The following is a 23,130-nucleotide window of genomic DNA, read 5'->3' as shown; positions in this document are numbered from 1 at the left end:
TTTATGATGGCACCATCTTTAGTCATCTGCAGACTTGATCTGCCATAAACTCGTAACAGTAGCTTTGACCTCTGAGGCATAAATACCAAAGAAACATGGCCTAAAGATTGAACCCTCGGGTTCACCACTAACAACGGCTCTGTTGGAGGAGGTAGAGCAGCCTACCCTAATTTTCTGGTTTCTGTTTGTGAGACGCATTGCAATCCAGCGAGTTACATAGGAATTAACATTTTGCAGGGATAATTTATTTATGATACCAGAGTATGGGTTAGTGTTAAATGCTTTTACGAGGGCTGGATAATGCAGTGTGTACAGATTTGCCCTTATAAATTTCTTTAGTAAGGTCGGCACAGTGGTGCAGCGGTAGCCTCACAGCAAGAGGTTCTCCAGTTCGATTCCTGGCTGGCGTACCTTCTGCGTGGAGTCTGCATGTCCTCCCTGCGTTCGTGCGGGTTTCCTCTGGGTGCTCCTGTTTCCTCCCACATTACAAAGACATGCATCTGGATTGTTTCTCCTAGAGCATCCACGGAAAATTGGCTTTGTTCCAAGTCAGACTTTCCCAGTTAACAAATGTTAAATAAATAAAATAAATATGTTTTTCAAAGAAGTCAGCCCGGTTAAATAGGCAAGATCTGCCCTAAACAAATCCAAACTGCAAACTGGCATGGGTCGAGAATTTCTAGGTTACCTATGTCAATATTTAGTAATTCCCTAATGATCCTTTCCATAGCCTTACAGATGGGGCTGGTCAAACTTATGGGTCTATAATTTTCTGAATCCATTGATGCCGCACCTTTGTGCAAGGGGTGATAATTGCTGTCTTCCATTCATCTGCAACAAAGTCTGTTTGTGACCGGTCCTATTTCAGGCTTGCCATAAGCAGCTCAGTATGTTATTTGACCCCATAGAATTAGTGTTCTTGGCTTTGGATACAGCCTTGAAGACTTGCTCATAGGAGATTTGAGAGGGGTATAAATGTGTTGAGATCTGGAAATTTAGGAGGGGAAAAGGAGTTAAGTTGCAGCTAAATTTTTCTGCTAGTAGATTTGCTATGTTCTCTCGGTCCGATTATATGAAATAATTTACAGTTAGTTCTGCACACTGTTGGACATTATTTCTAAGGTCTCTAACATAGTTAAAGAAGGCTTTGTGGTTTTCTTTTGACTAGGTGGCAATATTTACCTTGTATATTGATTTCACCAGGGTCCGAATTTCACTGTTAAGTTTGAGGAGTTGTTTTTTGCATGTTGAGAGCTGCATTTATTTTTGCATGCAATGTATTTTTTTGTTTTGTTTTATTATAGAACCTGTTTATATTTCAGTTCCTTAATGGGGGTTATTTTTGAATTTGACTTTATATTTACTTTAGAAAGTGACAGATGCATCTGTGCAGCTATTCACATGTGTGTAGAATTTGGCTATAAAGGATTCTGCATAAGCAGTGGTGGTTTGAGCTGGAAGTGAATGTTGCATTTAGCTAGGTTATTGCCCAGTTTCTGTAGAGTAGGCTTGATATAATCTCTGAATGCTGAGGTATTGAAAGATGCTTCAAGCTTCAGTCTTAAGGTGAATGTGACTGATTTGTGGACGTATTTGACCAGGGAGAGAGTTACAGTTGGTAGGTAACAGAGATATCCCATATTGGTGTGGAGCGATTACAGGATTTTATTGACCCTGGTTTGAGTACAGACTAACTTGTTCAGAGAGCTTGTACTGAAGTCCCGAAATGTCTGAGCAAACATGTTAGAAAATGTTTTAAGCGCTTTTTGTCCCTCCTTATAGGGAGACTTCTTCAGATAACAGACAAGTACAAATGCAAAGTTTAAATAAAAGCATCATCAATCATGTGACACAACACACACCTCCATTTAAAGACCCCCTTCCATGTGAGATCCACATATTAACTGTAACATTTATTTCAATATTTTACAAGTAATGTCTTAAATATACTCTTACTAAAATATTTAGCCTAAAATTCATAATCAACATTATTTATTTCATGTATATTTTTATTTTTAATGTCTTCATTCTGATGAAAGTTAAAATATTAAAATAATTTATTAAAATATTAAAATAATTTATCCCGACCCATTCTGTCCACATGACAGAACCTTACAATCAGAGGGTATAGACTCACTTATACCTTTCATGAGCCTACCTCTGTAGGTTTTCAATTTAAGTATACACAGGATAGAATACACTTCATTCAATCCTGGAAAATGGCAGGCGTCTGTACAAAGCTGCCACCTCAATTCAAGTTTCTCCAACATTAATGAATCTGGACCACCTCTTCCATTTGAATTCACATAGTCAATAGCCCTAAATTTGAATGTATGATCTGGCAATGCTTCAACATGTCTAGCTAGTGCACTTTCTTTTTTCATTTTGGAAATATAATATAAATGCTCATATACTCTTTCCCTTAATTTGCGGTCCATTTTTCCAATATAGAAAGCCGGACAGTGTTGGCACTGAGCCATGCAAACTACTGCTCTACTCTGACAGTTAAACTTATGTTTGGCCACATATTTCTGTTCCCCCAACGTGAAGCATTGGCCAACCTGCATGCGTTTGTAAACATTACACATATTGCATTTACCCATACCTGTTAGCGTACTTACCTTTTGCCTTGTATTGTAATATAGTTTTCAGGTTTTGCCCTCGCTGGAACACTATTCTTGGTGCTTCACAGAATTTATGCCTGAGAACATTGTCATTTATAATTAATGACAAATTTTTGTTAATAAGGGAGTATAAAGCTGGAGCATTGACACTATATCTAGTAATCAGGGCTGTAGTACTGTATTCTCTCGTCCTTGGTACCATACTCATGTCCCCCACATTGTTACCTCCTATCGTACCCTTAATGCTCAAAATTGGTTTTTAAAAACCACTGGCCCTCTTATGCTGGACTTCTCTAATCAATTCATTGATTAGTTGTTCTGGATAACATCTTACCCTAAACATGTTCCTCAGGTTATTGCATTCCAACGCAAATTCATCACTGGTCACCATCCGAGCAGCTCTTACTAATTGCCCCTTGACTACTGAATGCTTTTGATGTAATGGATGGCAACTAGTAAAGTGAAGGAATGTGTTGGAATATGTTTCCTTCCGGAAAATTCGTGCACAATAACTGTTGGTAATGATGTCTTTCCTTAGGTTAACGTCCAAATAGGCTAGTGAGTCAGTGCTGAAAGTAAATGTGAATGTAAAAAACTGGGTTGTATTGTTAAAATAAGTAACCATATCTATAGCCTGTTTTTCGTCCCCATTATAAATCATAAAATCATCCAAGAACCTAGTGTAATGGATAATCTGGTTGGCAATCTCCTCATTGTTTCTCACAAAATGCCACTCCCAGTATGCCATTACTAAGTTCGCTAGGTTGGCACCATATGGTGAAACCATGGCTACCCCAACTTTCTGCAAGTAATATTTGTTGTTGAAGGTTATGAAATTCTGTGTTAGCACTATGTGAGTTCACATACAAGAGAAACTTCATCCTCTGGTGCTCCTTTACTGCGCATCATATAGCTTGCCCATTCTACTCCTCCTACATGAGGAATAGAAGAGTATAGATCATTTATGTCACCTGTGATAAAATTGTAAATGGGGTTAAACTCTATTGCATTAATGTTTGAGAGGAAGGTCCAGAAGTCTTTGCAAATTTGACTAGCCTGGGTCACATATCTCTTCATCTTTTGATCTATGACCTTTACCAGGGAGTACGTGATACTGTGCCTTGTGTCCACCAACAGTCTCATGGAGGGATTTATTATGCTTTTATGGACCTTTGGTATTCCAAAAAATATTGGAATTCTTGGGGCTGGCATTACTAAATAGCTGAAGAGGTCTATATTAATCCTAGCCTCAATGAACAGGTCATTTAACCAAGATTTAAGTCTTGAATAAGCTCCGTTAACCTCTGATCTAGAGACTTCCTCATAAGTTTCACTGTTCAACACATTTTCCATCCTGTTGATGTAATCCTTAGTAAACGTAATTGCCAACCCGCCCCCCTTATCTGGTTGCATTACACATATTGCTCCCTGTCTTAGCCCTTCTAACAACAATTTTTCATTCTTACTAATGTTTTGGACAAATATATTCTGCTTGTTGCCTTGTTCTATTGTGCACAAGTCCAACTCACAAATTTCTTCGAAAAGATGCAAAGTAGGGTGTAAAGGTGGATAAAATGTACTAGCCAATTTATACTCATTCATGACATTATTATCTTGACCAAATAACACCCTAAAGTTTAGTTTCCTTAAGAAAAGTTTCAGGTCTAAGTGTATTTGCAATGTCCAATTTGCATGAAGGAACAAAACTCTGCTCCTTGACTAAAAAATCCACCGAGCTCTGTTCAGTATTCATCGTTGTATAATTATATATTTTAAAGTCACGGTCAGAGTTGTATACGATCTCGCAGGTATGTTCAAATTGCTCCTCTCCATAAATTATCTGCGCCTGTTCCGCTTGTTCATGTTGGTATTGTTGTTCTGATGTTGTGGTCCAGCCCCCCCTTCCATTCTGGGGTACTGGATAAGGGCGATGGTTCAGTGCTCTGTTCTGAAAATTTCCTTCCTCCATTGTTTCATTTGCCTCATTATTCTGTATTCTACTGTTTGCTAAATATGTGCTTCTCCTTGGTTCTGGTGTATTATGTGTATAGTTAGATTCATAATTACTTTCTACATCTTCGCCTGTTATATGTGCAAGTTCAACAGTCCCATTCCTGTTTTGCAAGGAATTAGTTTGTGAAGAAGGTAATTTAGGGTACGCTGTATCTGTAGAGTATGCTTGCCTGTCCCTTTGCAGCTTCTTAACCTTCAGATCCTTAAGTTTGACCATATACTGGTCTATGCTTGAATATGTCCTCTCATATTCAAACCTCTATCACTGAAAAGCTGCATCAGCCTTTATTAAAGTATCTAATTCTATAGCCTCCTTGACTAGGACTTCAGCATTCTTTTATAATGGGTGAAAATCAAGTCCATTAACTCTAAACCATGTTTGTTGAATAATTTTAACATATCTTTATGAAAATCAGACTCCTCTATCAGACCCGTAGGGTATTGCCAACTCCTCAGCCCTTTAGGTACAATACCCTCGCTGATACACTCTTTAAAGTAATTTATTTCTAACTGTAGTTTTTTGTACTTTACTAACCAGTTGTCAAATTGCTGCAATAATGAAGAAATATCGGCTACCCCTCCAGCCGGTTGCTCCTGTTGATCCTCGCTCTCATTGTTGAACCCCAGTGACATAGATAACCAATGTTCCAAATTAGGAGCTCCAGTAAGCCCCGAGGGTGTTCCGTCAATATTTACTAATCCAGTGTTAGTCCTCGCTTTGTTGGTAGGGCTTGAACCTCGCCCTGGTTGATTCAAGAAGTTGTTCATTGCTGCTGCTGAATAGGAAGGTCGGGCAGCTTCAGAGGAACTCATTCCGTTCGTAAAACTGCTCGGGTGAGCAGTTTCCTGTGTAACCTGCATTTCCGCCCTCTGAGATGCTGATGCTGAAACCAGTTTATGATTTGTTGTCCCTCCATTCTGACTTCCATTTGATGTATCTAACCTCTTAGAGAGTTTATCCACTCTCTGGGATAGTGCTTCTATAAGTAAAGTCAGGTCTCCTATGCTGTCATTTTGCGAATTTGATGAACGTGTAACCTGGGAGATTTCCATGGCTGCTGCACATATGTAAACACCAGAAAAGCCAAAAAAACAAACTGGATAAAAAAGCTAGGAAATCACTCCACTGGTCACCCACAAGTAAAAAATAAAGTCCAATTTATTAAGCGCTTTTCATCTCTCCTTATAGGGAGACTTCTTCAGATAACAGACATGTACAAATGCAAGGTTTAAATAAAAAAAAAGTCATCAATCATGATTTAACCAAGATTTAATTCTTGAATAAGCACTATTAACCTCTGATCTAGAGACTTCCTCATAAGTTTCACTGTTCAACACATTTTCCATCCTGTTGATGTAATCCTCAGTAAACCTAATTGCCAACCCGCCCCCCTTATCGGGTTGCTTTACACGTATCGCTCCCTGTCTTGGCCCTTCTAACAACAATTTTTCATTCTTACTAATGATTTGGACAAGTATATTCTGCCTGTTGCCTTGTTCTATTGTGCTTCGTAAGTCCAACTCACAGATTTGTTCGAAAAGATGCAAAGTAGGGTGTAAAGGTGGATAAAATGTACTAGCCAATTTATAATCATTCATGACATTATTGTCTTGACCAAATAACACTGTAAAGTTTAGTTTCCGTACGAAAAAAATTTACATTAAATAAATAATTTTGATTTTGAATTTTTGGCTAAATATTTTAGTAAGAGTATATTTAAGGAATTACTTGTAAAATATTGAAATAAATTTTACAGTTATGTGGATCTCATAGGGAAGTGCGTCTTTAAATGGAGGTGTGTGTTGTCACATGATTGACTTTTTTTTATTTAAACTTTGCATTTGTACATGTCTGTTATCTGAAGAAGTCTCCGTATAAGGAGAGACGAAAAGCACTTAATAAAACAGACTTTATTTTCTACTTGTGGGTGACCAGTGGAGTGATTTCCTAGCTTTTTTATCCAGTTTGTGGGTTTTTTGGCTTTTCTGGTGTTTACATGTTAGAAAATGTATACACCTCCCATTTAATGGAGCGGTAGTTGAAGTCCCATAGGAGAAGTGTTTGGCTTAATGCATGCAGTCTCTGTTCTTTTGATAGAAGTTATGGGCTGAGGGGGGTATAGATTGGTCCTCTAGTTGGCCATGATGCAATAGGGGTCTTATGGTAAGTTGGACATGGAGGAGTTCGAGATTGTTGTCTAGTCTGCAGGTGAAGTGTATTTACAAATATAGTGACACCACCACTTTTAGTGCCTTCATCTTTTGCTGTGGGCCTCAACATATAGTAGCCACAGAAACCCTGCACTGATTGGGGGAATGCAAATGGTCTTGAACTAGGTCTCCATAAAGATGCCTGTATCTCCGTTTTCCAGTGTAGAGTTCTTGCAGGGAGTGGAGTTATTTGTTAAAGCTACTAGCATTGAAAAGAAATACTTTGTTATCCATGTTCTGTTTTATGTTGGTGACATTGTTTAAAAGAGGTACTGTAGGGGTGGGCAAAATTTTAAACAATATATAAAAGCATTGGGGGAGGGATAAATGCAGGCCATCCATGGCAAAGCATTTAGGATGGTCTGTCATCTCTTCCCAGGATGATCAGTATTGGACTCCACTGGAATGACACCAGAAGCTAAGCCAGTTGATGAAGTCCGTAATCTTTTGTTTGTGTTGAGGCACCATTCTTAGTGATGGTAAAGTGCTGCCCAAGGCTGGTTTCATACTTGCCTCACACACACATTCCCAGAGCTCCATCATGTCTCTCTCCATATTGTCCGGGGAGGTACTATCCTAAGTCATTTACACCCGCATGAACAATGATGGTGTCATACTTGTGATGTAAGGATTTGAGTTGTCTACATGATGTGGAAAATTCTGGCATGTGATAGGTAATTGAAAGTGATTGTCTCCTTGCAGAGTCTGACGAGTGGTGCGTCAGTGTGTCTCACACTGGAGTAATGTATGACTAGGATCATAGGAAGTTACTAAGCTATTGGCCCTGAGGCCCTTACAAGCCTAGCCAAGAATTTAGCCCATGTTCCAACAAGTCAGCACCCTATGCTACTGTCCAGCAGGGACATAGGTGGAATCCCAGGGGTGTATTTTCTGTTCCCCATCCAGTTGTCCAGGTTGCACTTAAAAAGGTTTAATGAGGTACTCTGCTTTACATGGAGAGGAAGTCTATTCCACAAAAGGGGGAGTCTTTGGGACACAAATCTGTCCCGCCAACAAGGCCTGTAGATGTCACAGACCAAGTTGAGGTCTCGTGTGCGGGTTACTCGAGTGGAGCTTGACTTGCCGATATGCAGCAGTCCCATCAGGGCGGGGTCTGAGATTGCTTTGTATGCCAGACAGAGGTCACCTCTGAGGAGTTTGTAGGATGCTGAGTAGAGGGACAGGGCTTTTAGCCTATCTGTGTAGGGTAGATGTTGAGGCCCTGGATTCTCCGGATGAGAAATCTCTGTGGTTTCTCCAGCTGCTGCATGTGCTTTGCGAGGGAAGTGCCGAAAGGGGCATTGTATTCAATAATAGGTCTTATAAGGGAAGAATACAGGGATGTTATGACCACCTTGTCCCTGGATGAGATACCATTACTAATGAGGTGGGCCATGTAGAAAGCTTTTTTGTACAACGGAGGCAATATTGTGGTCAAAAGTCAGTTTGCCATCAACCTGGGTTCCCAAGTCTCTCACAACTGATTGCGTTCTTAGTGCCTTATCATTTGCGGAGACGTTATTCGCCCCAAAAGGGATGATGATGCATTTTTTGGCATTCAGTTTGAGGCCATGTTTCTGGCACCAGTCATTTGTTTTGGTGAGGCCCTCTTGGACGATATCCACATCACTAGGGAAATTGATGACAGCATCTGCAGACTTGGTCAGCCGTAGCCCACTAGATTTAGGCTGCACCTCTGAGAAGTATATCCCAAACAGCAGAGGCCCCAGACTGATCCCTGGGGTACACTGCTTGTTACTGGTCTACTACTTGAGATGGCTTCCTTTATTTTGACTAGGTGGGGTTCTATCATTAAGCCAGTTTGCTAACCATCTGGTAACATATAGCTTGATGGCAGGTTGAGAGAGTTTGTCTGTTATACCTGAGTGGGGAACAGTATCGAAGGCCTTGGTCAGGTCAAGGTAGACGGTGTGCACTGTCTTCCCCTCGTCTGTGGTCTCGGTGACTGTCTCAAAGAAGTCAACCAAATTTAACAGGCATGACATCCTCTTGACAAAACCAAACTATCGGATCAAGTGTCTGGTGGTTGCCAGTGTCCTTGTTAATGAGGTCCATGATGATCCGCTCCATGGCTTTGCAGATCAGGCTAGTTAGGCTGATGGGTCTGTAATTTCCTGGACTGGTGGATGCTCCACCTTGTGCAAAGGGATGACCGTAGCTGTCCTCCACTCGGCTGGGACGAAGCCGGTACTCAGGCCTTGGTTGAATAGGGTGCCTAATGGTGCTGCAAGTTCCTGTCTGAGTTCATGTAGGATGCAGCCTGGGATGTTATCGGGTCCCCTGAGAGGGCAGTGATGACTTGCTCCCTGGAGATAAGTGGCGGGAGACATGTACTGGGGATGTCCTGTTTCACTGTTGGGGGTGGGGGGGGGTGGGACAAGGAAGTGAAGTTTTCACTGAACCTGTCTGCCAACATGTTGGCTATATCTACTGGGTTTGTGTATGTGGTGTCCGTGACCACCAGTTTTGAGCAGATCTCGGTGCTTCCCTTGAGATTACGGACATAGGTTCATAGGAATGTACTAGGCTAATGCCCCTGGAGCCTTTACAAGCCTAGCCCATAGAAGTGCCCTGGTATTGTGCCGCCCAACGTTAGTTCCCAGTGCCTCTATCAAGTAGGGCCACTGTAGTGATCTCCGGGGTGAACTTTCTATTTCCCATCCACTCATCAAGATTTCTCTTGAAGAGGACCAGTGGGGTGCTCTGCTTGACATGTATGGGAAGTCTATTCCAGAGCATGGGCAGTCTCTGGGTTATGAGCCTGTCCCTCCGGCTTGTTCTTGTTGATTGTGGTAATGAGGTTGAGGTCTCTGGAGCGTATGATGGATTTCTTTAGATGTAGCATTTCTAACAGAGCTGGGTCAGACATGGCTTTGTAAGTCAAGCAGAGATCGCCTATTAGTAGACGATATGAGAGAGAGAATAGCTGAAGTTTTTTCAAGTCTGTCCATGTAGCACATGTGTTTTAAGGCCTAGGATCCTCTTGGTGAGGGACTTTTGTGGCCTTTCTAGCTGTTGCATGTATTTAGTGAGGTACATGCCAAATGGGGCATTATACTCTGATTGGCCTAATGAGGAAAGAGTAGAGAGATGATGACCTCTTTCTTTCTGGATGCAAAACCCGTGGTAATGAGATGTACCACATAGGAGGACTTTCTGACCACAGTGGCAATGTGGTGATCGAAGGAGAGTTTGCTGTCAACCTGTGTCCCCAGATCTCTTTTAATGCCTTCAGTGGGCTCCCATCGATTTGGGAATTGAGTTTTTCCAAAAGGGGATGATGACGCATTTTTGGCGTTTAGCTTAAGACCATGGTTTCGACACCAGTCATTGGTCTCAGTGAGGCCTTTCTGTAGGATCTCTACATCACTTGGGGAGTTAAACGCTCTGTTTGCAGTAGAGTGTGAACTTGGTCAGACAGAGTCCATCCGTGTTGGCCTGGACTTCTGAGAAGTAGATGCCAAACAGGAGAGGACCCAGGACCGATCCTTGTGGGACTCCACTCATGACTGGTCGGCAGTCTAACTTGGAGTCTGCTACTTTCACACTGTGAAGAAAGCCTTATGATTGTCTTTAGTAGATGTGGCAAGTTTGGACTCAAAGTTTGCTTTGGAGGATTTCACTAGTGCTCTTATTTGCTTGTTCAGTCTAAGGATATATTGCTTCCAATTAGACACATGCTCCTCCTTGGTTCTGGACAGCAATTTTTTCCTTTTATTATCGAGCATATTTATTGTAGATGTCCACCAGACAGGTTTTACTCTTCCTTGAGGAGGATGATTTCATCCTGTCTGGTATTCCTGATTCCATGCAGCTGTATAAATGGTCATATAGTACTTTGGTGTAAGTTTGGACATATGTTCCATTTGTTGTGGAGGGGGAGGGGGCTGTGAAGCTGTTTATACCTTACCTCAGGAGGTTGTAATCAGCTTTAGAGAAGTTTTTTTGTTTGACCCTAGCTAAGGTGGTCGGGGGAGATGATGACTTCAAAAGCAACTACTTTGTGGTCGGATCTTACCAGGGATGATGGCACTGTAGGGATGCTGCAGTGGTTACTCGGTTAATACAAAGTCCAAGATGTTTTCACCTCTTGTAGGGGTGTCAACCAACTGGTACAAGGCATTTGCATTGACAAAATCAAGGAATCTGTGAGCATTTGTGTTTTGACATGAGTATTTCTTCGTATCTGTGGTTGGATAGTCAGTCACCCAGGATCAGGGTAAAGTGTTGAATCTTGATAGATTCGAAGAGGTCCAGATAGGTGGAGTGGGCATCTTGACTCAGACTTGGAGGCCTGTAACTAGCTATGATTTGAATAGGGGTTTTGTCAGTTGTTAATTGCACCAGGAGTATTTCCTGTGCATAATACAGTTTGACCAGCCTAGAGGTATGTATGTCTTTTATATATATTGCAATTCCACCTCCTTTTGTTTTGCTGCCCATGGCTTGGGGTCTGAATGATAAGATGAGTAACCTTTTATGGCTGGGGTGCTCTCCGCAGCTTTGAACCAGGTTTCTTTGACTGCACAAATGTCAACTTCTTCCAGGGTTAAGAATGCTTGCAATGAGTACAGTTTCATGTTTAGACTCCTAGCGTTTAGCAGCACGACCTTTAATTTACGTTTTGATGACATTTTCAGGTTGGTAGTTTTGACTTCATGGCATTGCCTAAAAAAGGCACTATGGGGGAGGCAGGAGCCTTTGCCAGGAGCCTGAAGCCCAAGGGAGACAGATGCAGGCCATCTCTGGCAAAGCATCATGGATTGTCAGTTGTCATCCCAGGCTGTTAGGTAGTGGATCCCCTTTGAATGACACCAGAAACTAAGCCATTTGTTAAAGTCAATCATTTTCTATTTGTATTGAGGCATCATTCTGGGTGATGGTAGAATGCTGCTTAAGGCTAGGGACATACCTGCCTGGGACACATTCTCAGTGAGCTCGATCATGTCTCTCTTTATATAGTCCAGGGAGGTAAGTCTCAAGTCATTCACTCCAACATGGACTATGACAGAGTCATAACAGTACCTGTTGAGGGACTTGAGTGCATTGGTGATATGGTGGATTCTGGCACCTGACAAACAACTAACTGTGACTTTCTACTTATCCAGATGTTAGATTGTATAGAGATTTGTCTTATAAGCCTTTGAATTGAGACACTGTGACTCAAGGATGGTGCTGCCTGTGTTGTGTGTTTGTGAGGTTGCTGAAGGTACTTGTATCTTAGGATCCATTTAGGAGGTCTTTGTGATTTAGGTAAGTTACTTTCAAGAAACTTGGCATATTTAGGTGTATTTGTTTGGTCTGATCTGTGTGTGATAGGTTTAGTGTATTGTGTGCTACTGATAACCAACTTTTTATTTGTAATGTCTTTGTGAGAGTTTTGCCTCCAGTAGCATTAAATAGCATTAAATAACTCGTTCTCACACACTGTCAGTTTAAGTAGTAGGTGTTTGTCAGAAAACATGAAGCAGTTGCTACATTGTCTCAAGGCCCTCATTCCAATCAATCGATGCTCATTCCAATCAGTCTGGCTACAGAAACTGTTGAAAAAATGCAAATCCATGGTACCAGGTGCATACCACTGCGGGCTGAAGGGGGGGGGCTTGGGAGTAAAAGGCTGAATGTGAGTAGACTGAAAAATTCATACGAAACCATGGATCAAATCAGTCAATGCAGGGAGAGCTTGGTTCAGTGACACAGGGAGAAAGCACTGACTAGAGCCCAAATGACCAACGTCTGAATAGCAATTCAGGGAACGGAGTGGGAGGGAGTGGGCTGCACCAGCTTGTACATTCCTGAGGGAGGGAGTGATGGTTTTTGTGACAAAAGGAGGTACTGCCAGCACGGCTAGCTGGAATTTTATCAATTATATGTAATTTGTGTATATCAAACCCATTATATAAAATATTTGTGTTACAAATGTAATTTGAACTGTATATCAAATTGCTCTGTACAGATGTTGTGTTGGAAAGGTATTTGTAAATTCCTTGTGCTTAAAATGTATCCACAGTGTGCCCTAATGGAAGAGAACAGAAGTGTACAATGCACTGTTATAACTTTTTAAATGTATATGTTGACAGAGGAAACTGGAGGGTTAACCACAATCCAGCAAACTTTAGAAAAATATCTGAAATGGAATTACTTTATAAGTTAAGCCACAAAGATGCTTCAGTGCAGCCAGAGAGGCAGTGTCTGTACTAGGAAGCTTTCTGTATTGTCTTTGGGATGAACTAATTGCCAGTCAGAAAGTATGAAGGAATGAATTTGCTTTATGACTTCTAGCACCTGCGAAAGATCCTGAGCAAAAGCGTTTGTCTGGGTATTTTTACAGTTAAATGCTAAATACTGCCAGCTGACAGCAGTGGGGGGTTTCATGAGAATAGAAGTCAGATGAACAGAAATGATGTCATTCTGCAAGATATCTCAGCAGTAATATTTTAGGTATTATTTTGAGAAGTCTCAGAGTGAGACAGAGCATTCTGTCTTGGACCTGACAACAACAACAAGAACCTAATAAGTTATTTGGGTATTGTAACACTCTCTCAGATAGTCAGGATTATAGTGAAGCTTAGTTTATTTTCTGTTTTTCTTTATTTGTGTGAGCCTGTTCTGTAATGTTGTTTTAAATATTTTCAGTGGTTTTGAACTCTGATGTCACTGTGAATATACACTGAGTGTTTTTTTTTTGTTTATTATTTATTATTAAATACTTTTAATCCTTTCATTGTGGCTGTTCTGTTTAGAGAGATTTAAGTTTTGAGAGTACTTGCATATTTATTTGGTGGCATTGTGTGGGCCATTCGTAATAGCCTTGCTCTTGGTCAAAATGCCATTTGTATTAGAATTAATATTACACAGTAAAATTGGACACCCTTTAAGGGCCCTAAAGTAGCCACTAAGGAGTGACTGGTGGCAGTGGTAACTACCTTATAGTCTGGGCAGAAGGGGGCATAGCTAGTAAACCTGTGTCAGCCGTTCCTGTGTGTGTAAATCAAACTTTAAAGAGTGTGTGTGTCAGCTGCTTGGCAGGGACACGAAGCACTGGTTGAACAAAGAATGGTGCTGGAGGTCTTGGCTTGGTCACTCAGCTGAGATCTCAACTCTGTAGCTGTGCCAGTGGGGAGTCTTATTGGGGGGCTGGAGAAAGATGGAGAAACCAGCCACAGAGTGACTCTGGTCTCTGTGTGCTTTTAAGGGAAATTGCACTTGATGCAGAGAGCTGCATCTGGAAATACTGTTTGTGTATCTGTTATCCTCCCAGTGAACCCCCCCCCCACAGGTGCCAGTGGTGAGGATTGAGTCTATTTGATTACTGGTCCAGTGGAGGGTCGTTACAGTTTCAGCCAATTTAATGTGCGTATTGATTGAGGCTTGCATGCTACTAAAAAAGCCATGACCAGGGATTTTGGTATTCCTAATCTGGTGGCAGTAGTCCTCATTAACATATAGGTGGGCTCTGGGCATACTGTGCCTTCCAGTGATAGGTGTCCTCATGTCAGCAACCAGTGGCAGGGTTAGGTCCTTACCAGAAATGGCCTCATGGCTGGGATTTCATTGAGGGCACAGTCAACCTTGTTGGTGACCTGTTTGATGGTCCCTTTACTCATCTCTCACCTCTTTGCTGGAGATATCAAGTATGGAGTAACTAATGAACTCTAGTAGTAGGGGAGGTGTGATGGTCATTATGCACAGATGTAAAAAAACAGAAAGAAAAGTCTGTACAAGAGAAGAGGGTAATAGAGTGAAACTTTGAAAAAATGTATTTAAACCAGTAGAGGGGATGACCAAGTCCAGGAGTGTAGGAGCTCTACAAAAACATATTTAAACTTTTGATTACATGGCTGATCCTGCATGACAGCTGACAGCCTCAGTAAGTATTATGTTCTAAATGTAGTAAAAACTCTTACCTGAGCAGGCAATAGTTGAGATTCTGTTTGCAAGTCATTGTCTTCTCTTTTATGTTGGACATGCATATTCAGTTTGTTTTTCTTTCTGACATGGGACATTTATGTATGAGCCGTTGTATTGGAGATATGCAGGTGAGTAAATATTCTTCACACCTTTACCTTATGTTTTTCTAGCCGACAGTGAAGCCTCCTTTAACATAAAAAAAGAAGTTGCTGCTTCAGCACAGCCTTGCTCCTTTGATGATGCTTTAAATGGTAAGTTTTGTTTAAAAATTGCACTAGTTACTTCGATGTGATGAAATGAACTGTGGTGAGGTCATTTTGTTCATTCTTTGTAGGCAGGCTGCAAAGTGTTCATATGCTCACATCTGATGAGCTGTAATATGACCATATGAGTTCAGTTTCTGTTCACACAATGTAGTAACATAGTATGTTTGGTGCTGCTTTCTGATGTGCATGCCTTGGCTACTTTTTTGTGATTTCAAGTGAAACACAAGCTGTCAAATACTCTGTTAATGCATGTATTTCTTACTGTGAATGCAGTTCCCTGAAGTGTGTTACAGCATCTATCCTAAGGAGATGTCATTGAGGAGCAGCTCTGACTAGTAAATGGACACAAAACGGTGCAACATGGCCAGACTCTCTAATTATGACGACTTTCTCAATTTAAATTATACATGAGTTGCAGGTATAATAAAACATTGATTTTACTTCAAGGGGCCCTGGACAGTCGATTGACTTTTGGTTTCTCTTTCTGAGGATCCTGTCAGTGCCTAGTGGTATTTTATTATTTTATTTTCCTACACTCAAGCTCCAGTATTGGAGCATAGTCTTCTCTTCTTGCACAAGCTGGAGGCAGCACTTGTATGGATTGTGCTTCATGTTAGGATCCCACCGTTCTTTTTATTAACTCCTGACATTAAGATCAGTGCTTGATGCACACTATTGTAAAGTTTACATATTAGTGCTTAAGAAGTTTAGAAATTCTGGGTGTTCTTGCTGTTGCCATATGACTAACCACGGCCACTACAGGAGCTTTCTGTTTTACTATTCCTCAACTTGAGGTGAAGCAGACCTCTCAAATGTCCTTTTTTGGAGGAATATTGCTATTTTTCGGTCTGATGTAGGATGTCCCTATTTTTGGATGTGTGCCTATTTTCGGGCTTGATTTTTATCCCTTCATACAATTTTCTGAATTTGCCTCATCACATGTGATTTTTGAATCTGTCTAGTGCACAGCAAGCCACATTACATGACCCGCATACTAGTGACAGCAGTGATTTAAAGAAAGAAGACCTAGATCTTACAACTTCCTTTTTCTGAAGCAAAAATAAATAACCTTGCATGGTAGAACTTTGTGGTGCAGTTCATTAGTCTTTTACACCTGCTTTGGTAGCGTGCTTACATTTTTCCATCAGTTTTATCACTTTGATTTTTAAATGTGTGTGAGTAATAGCCCACATTCCTACTGGAAGTGGGAAGAGTTGTGTTTTAAATGTCCAGGTTTTTAGCTGGATGTTGCTATTTTTCATTGTCTGCATGTTTTCAAGTATGGGTTGAAAGGTAGAAAATGTGTTAACACTTCTTCCCAGAAAGCTGGAAGTATCACAGTAAGACCATTTTCAAAGCTAGTAGGCTGGCAGCATTGAAGGGGATGGCTGGAGGTTCATTCCCATGAGATGCATCAGGACCTTGAGAAGAGTTGAGTATACCTGAATTTTGAGGCAAGGCCATCAACAAAAGCTCTCTCTCTTTCTCTCCCGCAGTGTAGTCTCTCTACGGTTATTCATGATGATTCCCCCTTCCCATTCAAAGAAAGTGGGGCTGGCAAAGACAAGCTTCACTTTGAAGTAGTAACATAGAAAAGTACTTACATAAAGCATTTGCATTGATGTACACTGTAGGAATCACTGCATCAGTGTTTTTTTTTTATCTATTTGTAGTAGCTGAATACAACATCCACCTTTCTAGTCTGACTTCCAGAATTTTCACAGATGACCCCGATGAGCTGAGCTGTTCCTTCATTCCTGGCATATGTTCAAATTATGGCTTAAAAGTCAAATTGATCGCATCATTACCTAAATCCCCCCCCCATAACAGTTGATTAGTCCACCCATCTGTATTTCCTTTCCAGGCAACGTGAAGAGAATGCTAAGTACCCAATTTGGGAGCTTTTATTTTGTAACTCTTACTTTATATTTATATTTGCTGTCTTGCTGATTTATTGATCACCTATTTTGGCTATTAAAATTGCAAGATTCTGGGTTTGAAACTGTAAAATTTCTGATGTCCATAACATCTTCAAAAGAGAGAGCCTCCAATGTAAATTTGAAAGACATATTCCACTGAAAAATTATTTGCAGTCCTCTTAGTGTATGGAGAGGATCACCAGCTGTCCTGTTGTAAACAGTGTGCTACCTTCAGGTAAAAGGCTAGAAGTCAGTGGACGTATTTGGATGACAGTAAGCTTAAAGCCTTGATTCTGGTGAGTAGTGCACATGAGATTTTACCACCAGTAGCTTTTAAACAAGAACTACCAAAGTGGAACAACCTAGAAAATCTCAGTCATGGACACTGCAGGTAGAGAATTTGTGGCCATAAAGATCCCGCCAGTCCGATACCTGTGGATTTTGGATATGTTAAAATTTATTGACTGCTATTTTCTAACCCCTTTGTAGATAAACATTAGGACTGGATTATCTGATTCTACTCAGGCCTTCGAGGAGGTGGCATAGACACCTAGGCTCAGCTCTGTTTCCCAGGTGTCCAAGAAGGATATCCAGCCATCCACAATCTCATTTTCTGCACCTGAAACGTGTGAGGCAGTGAAAATTCTGACATTTGTGTTAAACAGTGGAAATGAACTGGACCTTGAAAATTTCAGTAGACCTTATTCAAAAGAAGGATCAGTGTCTGGCAGTGTGGATGTAACACCTAAGGTTCAATTGTTTGCTGTTAAGATAGTATATCATCTAGTTTTTGACTACACAAGGTTTGCAAAGTATGCTGTAGCCTGGCAAATAATTTATCTGTACCTCAGCACTTTGTTTTGAAAGTCCTTTCCACCAGAGAAAAAAGGGAGTTCTAGCTTTAAGAATCCTCGCATTTTGAGTTTGAAAGGGAGCCCTGTTTTTCTTTTCAGAATTCCTCAGTAGTGGGATATAGCACAATGAGGAAACCATTTATTCTCTGTTCCCCTTCTAAGGCATCTCTTAGTGGCACCTAGAATCTTATGTGGGAATACTTTAAGATTCCATAGAGGTGTTGTAATCCAAAAAAGCATTACTGGGGCACCTAGACATGGAAGATTCATCCCCCTAGTGGTCCCCAGTTTAGGCATACAGGGATCACTTTGAGTTGGTATGACTTAAGTGTTTATGTCATAGGTACATGGTACAGGGTTTGATTCTCTTCATTGGAGATTGGCTATGGATGTAATTTTTTACAGACTGATTATCTAGAATATAGGGGGTGGGTTTGGCATAATTTTGAAGGTCTCCACCTGATAGACATAAGGTATAGTGTTTGATTCTGACCTGGTGTTAACTTAAAATGGCCCTTCAAGGCAGTTAGCCTAGTATTCACCTATGTATGACCTGACCGGCACCCCCTCCAGCAAAAAAAAAAAAAAAAAAAATAGTACACAGTTCCAATGTCTGATGTACCAGTTGTCTCATTAGAAGCTGTGAAAGGATCTAAGTTGGTATCAGGGCTGACTATACTCCAGAAGAAGAGAGAGAGAAAGCAGCATCCTAGATCACTTTCAAAAGAAAGTATGTCATTTTGCTGATTTGGTATTTAGGGTTTTGAGTTGCCAAATGCATACAACCAAGTATCAAGATAAAATTCTTAAACATATGGGTAATGTAGCCTCAAGTATTCTTGATTGTATTAACAACGGTGTGTGTCGATTAACCCAGACTGCCTTTAAAGTGAGTAAGCATGCATTTAAATGTGGGTATGGTGAAGTGGATGCCTGGAGTAGAGGAGCAGCTGCTGCTGGGACCATAGTATTAAGGCATACCTGGCTTAGACTGCAAGGTTTTTGCCATAAGATGTGAAGGGATAGTATCTGGAGTAGTTCTTGGTTCTTGAACCAGGTTCTTGAACCATGCACAGAGAAGAGTTTTAAAAATTTGGAGAAGGAGCCAAGACTATGAAGTTGGATAAACAGTTGTTTCAACCACCCACTCCAAAGGTGCAATATGAGATAATGTCCAAGCAGCAATCATTTTATTAAAGACCAACAGAACTGGCCATTTCAAGCAGAGGTCATCAACTCCCCAGGTTGGGGTATCACATCAGCTGTTGCCGTCTTTCTCAATTCAGTGCCACTCTTACTTTTTTTTGACAGTCTCATATCTTACAAGTCCATCCATTTCTCTGCTGGATAGCTTAATTTCCTCTTATCTTCTTGCGGTCTGTCCCAAATCATCTTCACCATGTGCTTACTGTAATCTGTCGTCTTTGATTTTCTCTACAGTTGGAGTGACTTGGGCTTCTTTGTCCTCATTTCATTGTTCAATAGTGTGCGTCCCACCACCCATCTCAGGCACTTCATTTTCATCACCTCTAGCTTTCTCAACTGTTGAATGATTTGTCGCTCCATTCTTTCTTTTGTTTTTAACAAATTCTATAATATTGTATAGAAGGGAGCGACAAATCATTCAACTTAGTTACCATTTTGATTGGCCAAAATGGACTATTGCCGTCCATCATTGGTTGTGCTTTTCCAGCTATTATGCATATTTGCTAAGGGAACTACCACTATGACTAACAAAGGGGTGTGGCCAAAGCGCGAATTCTCATTGTTAACATCGGCTCAGAGAGAGATGTATTGCTGAACTGACATTAGTTGTTATTACAGCAAATTTGCATATTAGTTAATAATGTCAATGCAACCAAATTAGAGGCTGGATTTGACTATGAAAGCTTCTGATTGGTTTTACGAATTAAGAGACGTGGAAGGAAGAAAATATACTGGTTATTTGCATTTTGCAAGGGGTTATTGGCCAATTGAATGTTAAAGATTCTGTATAAAAGCAAGATTGTCCCTATTTTAATTACGATCTGAAGAAGACCTAATCGAAAGAGCTTATTGTATTTGAGCATCCAGGGACTTCATTTTTATTTTTTAAATTGGATTTAATAAATTCCTTTTCAACGAACATTGGACTTGTTTATGAGGATCAGTTTGCTTCCAGTTTTGGGATTTTGCGTTGGCCTTGGTGTTTTTTCTGCCTAAGTTAGTATTTTTGGTGGTTGTCAAGAAAAGCTTTTACTTCAGAACAACTTATTTTCAGTCAGGAAGTAGGACTGACCTAACAAGACTTCATTACCCACTCGTCCGACACTTTTTTGGTATAGACATGGAGGAGACTCCCAGCTCTTGGGTTCTTCGGTTGTACAAGACTCTTCGGTCTTCAAGCAGGATTCCTCATTGCCTCAGCTGTGAGTAAGACTGCTGTAGCTATTTTGGACACCTCAGACCATTCATTGTTTTGTCAGTTCCTCTGATGTCTCAAAGAAAGCTACTAAGGACAGGGAAACAAATGCGCCATCTGCTGTTTTTTAGTTGCCCTCTTTGGGCAAACCTCACTTATCTGGATCGAAGGAAGGAGTGGATGATCTTTTGCCAAGCTATCCTGAGATCTTTTATTCTTAGAGAAAGGTTGGCCTTTTTCTGGGAGGTCTCCCAGGAAAACAAAACCTAATGGTTCATATTTTTGTACCCCTGTTTCACATAGGACAGACAGGGAAGCCTGGTTGTTTTTTTCCTAAGGATTTCTTTCAAGCCTTTGTCTCTACAGTGAGACTTCTCTGAATTTAAAAAGAAAGATTTTCCTCTCTCAGATTTTTATTCCCAATCTGAGATATAGTAGTTAGATTTGGATTGTATTTATCAAATACCTACCTCCACGAGTTGGGTGATAAAACTCTTTCTAAGGAATGTTTTTTTTTCACATTCCTCTCCTGAAGAGTTATATTTTTCTTGTATTATTACCAGAATGAAGAAGTTGTTTCAGTAGTAGCAAAAATAGAATCCCAGAAAATGTGTATTACAGGTTTGTTTTCCTCAGCCTGTAGCTGTCGTCCTGTTTTGCCGTTAAAGGATGCTTTCTTTGTAGCCACTAGAGTTGTCCACCTGCCCCAGGGAGTATGATAAATTAAAAAAGTTGCTCAGACCCACAAATTCCTTTTTTCAGTCCATGCAGAAATTGCTCTGTCAAAACCATCCTGTGCCAAACCTTGTTTGGCAGCTAACCCTGTTCCTTCTTCAGTAGGTTTGAGAAGAAAGTTCGTGTTCCACCTTAGCCTTCAGGAAAAAAAAGGCAGACTGTGTTTTGTCAAGAGTAGAAGACTACAGAAATGCTAAATTAGGCATGTATTTTCAAAAGTGTTAAAGACATTTAATTTTTTTCTGTCTTGATGTTTTCAAATTCTATAATCTTTGTATATTTTCACTGTGTAGAAAGCAATACACTGACATTTGGTGGATTTGTGATCGTCTTCAGACAAATGTAAATCAGTGAATGCAGGGGGACATGCTCACCCCAGCAAATATAAATAGTTATAATGTATATCTATATATACAACTCCACAAAAGTGAAGAAATTACAATTCATGTTCTCTGAAAGAGAGAGTTTTTGTGCTGCCTTCATCAAAGGATAATCTTTCATCTAATACTCCTGTTGCCCATTTGGTGACACATGATGCCTTTTATGTTGTAGGTACAAAAATATTTAAAAGTTTAACGTGACTGAATTTGGATGTTTGAAACTAGGTCTTATGTTAAATAATTGCTATCTCCATAGCAAAACGCATTTAATGTGCCCCTTATTTCTTCCATATTTTCGCTTTTCAATATTTTTTTTCAAAGTAGCATTTCTTTAATGTATATAACCCTTGACTTGTCTGGTGCATTTCTTTACTTTATCTTTTAAAGGTAATGTAGCGTTTCATGAGTCTAAGTCCCATGAGAATTATTGCATTGTTTATTAATAAAACTAGATCCTTCGTTATTCCCTCCTTACACTTCAACTGATGAATTATCTACCCTTGCATCTGATCAGAGCTGGCAATTACAGTAAACGCTAACATTAAAAATAAACCAACCAAGCAGATGAAGAAATGACCTGTTAATTCTAGCATTGTTAGTTCTTCACGTACACAACAGTTAAATGTACTTGGTAATTGGTTATCTGAGGAAGTTGGGTCGGTGAACCTGACGAAAAGTGCTTCATAAACTTTGCATTTTATCCTTCCTTTGTCATCCTTTGAGTGTTTTGTCTAGTTGTTTCAGCAGTTTCAGTAATTGTCAGTAATGTAATAGACTACATGATTGGTGTTATTTCAGGAATCTGATAGAGCCCAACAACATTTACTAAGGGCACAAACTACAGAGGTTAATCTGACAAGATAGATAAAGAAAGCCCAACAAAATTTACAAGGGGCAGAAAATACACCAATTGACATTGGACAAAAATGGCAGTTATTTCTCCTGCTGATATTTATCAGTAGTCTTGTTTATTGCAGACTCTGCCTCAGTGGCAAGACGAAAAAGAAATTTTGTTTCAATATGTTGGCATTTAAACAATGGTTGACATACACTGTAGAGTCTATTTGAAATGATTTATTTAAAAAGTTTTTTTTTTTTTGCATTTATCCCCAAATGTTTAAAGTCATATATACAAGCAGTAAAATGGGTTTTACAGCATTTTTAACCTGTCAAAATTTACAGTGATAGTGCCTATATGGTAAATTCTTTACGCTTACACACGCCAGTTTGGGTCAAAAGGGGATTCGTCGACACTGTTAACAAACCCCTAAAACATGCTCCAGTACTACAGCAGTTATGGGCATTGATTCCCAGAATGATTTACAGGGAAAGATTAGTATTGTCAAAATCAAAGCACATAAAAATGTAATACAGAAGAGGCAAGCAGCTAAAACAGGCGAGTGCCTAGATTCGCATAACTGTTTCAAACACACAAGGTAATGCCAGTTTCCACCGTTTAAAAAATAAAAAAAAAAAATCTGAAAATGATCGGACAGACAGTGTAAATAACATGAAACAAAACAAGCAAAAGATGATTTGGTCAGGCATAATGGTATGTTAAAGCAATTTTGTCAGACAGTTAATGACATTCTGCAAAATGCAGATGCAGCTTTAAAATCAGTTTCTGCCTGTCAGTCAAATACAGACTCAGAGATTAAACATCTCAAACTCCACCTGGAGCAAGAGAAAGCCAGAGTGCTAGACAGTTTAAAAAAGTAAGCAGTATTGCCGTTGCACATAGAAAATGTACAAAAACAGCTTGTAGACTACAAAAAGCAGCTTCATGCTTTAAACT

At 40.1% G+C, this 23,130-nt stretch overlaps 1 protein-coding gene across 4 annotated transcripts in view; it reads left to right on the top strand.

Annotated features, from left to right (window-relative positions):
- NFAT5 (nuclear factor of activated T cells 5) overlaps nucleotides 1-23,130 on the top strand; it is a 1,437,387-nt gene that overhangs the window by 1,134,493 nt on the left and 279,764 nt on the right. For all 4 annotated transcript variants that reach the window (XM_044081909.1, XM_044081907.1, XM_044081910.1 and 1 more), the window contains one exon: nucleotides 14,951-15,031. In XM_044081909.1, the coding sequence (XP_043937844.1) occupies nucleotides 14,951-15,031 (81 nt within the window). The remainder of the gene's footprint in view (nucleotides 1-14,950; nucleotides 15,032-23,130) is intronic.

This window comes from Protopterus annectens, chromosome 8.part1 (genome assembly GCF_019279795.1).
Source record: "Protopterus annectens isolate FY-2018-M chromosome 8.part1, PAN1.0, whole genome shotgun sequence".
NCBI classification, from domain to species: domain Eukaryota; kingdom Metazoa; phylum Chordata; order Ceratodontiformes; family Protopteridae; genus Protopterus; species Protopterus annectens.
The sequence above is the reverse complement of the archived record's forward strand: the minus strand, read 5'-3'. Positions and strand labels throughout refer to the sequence as shown.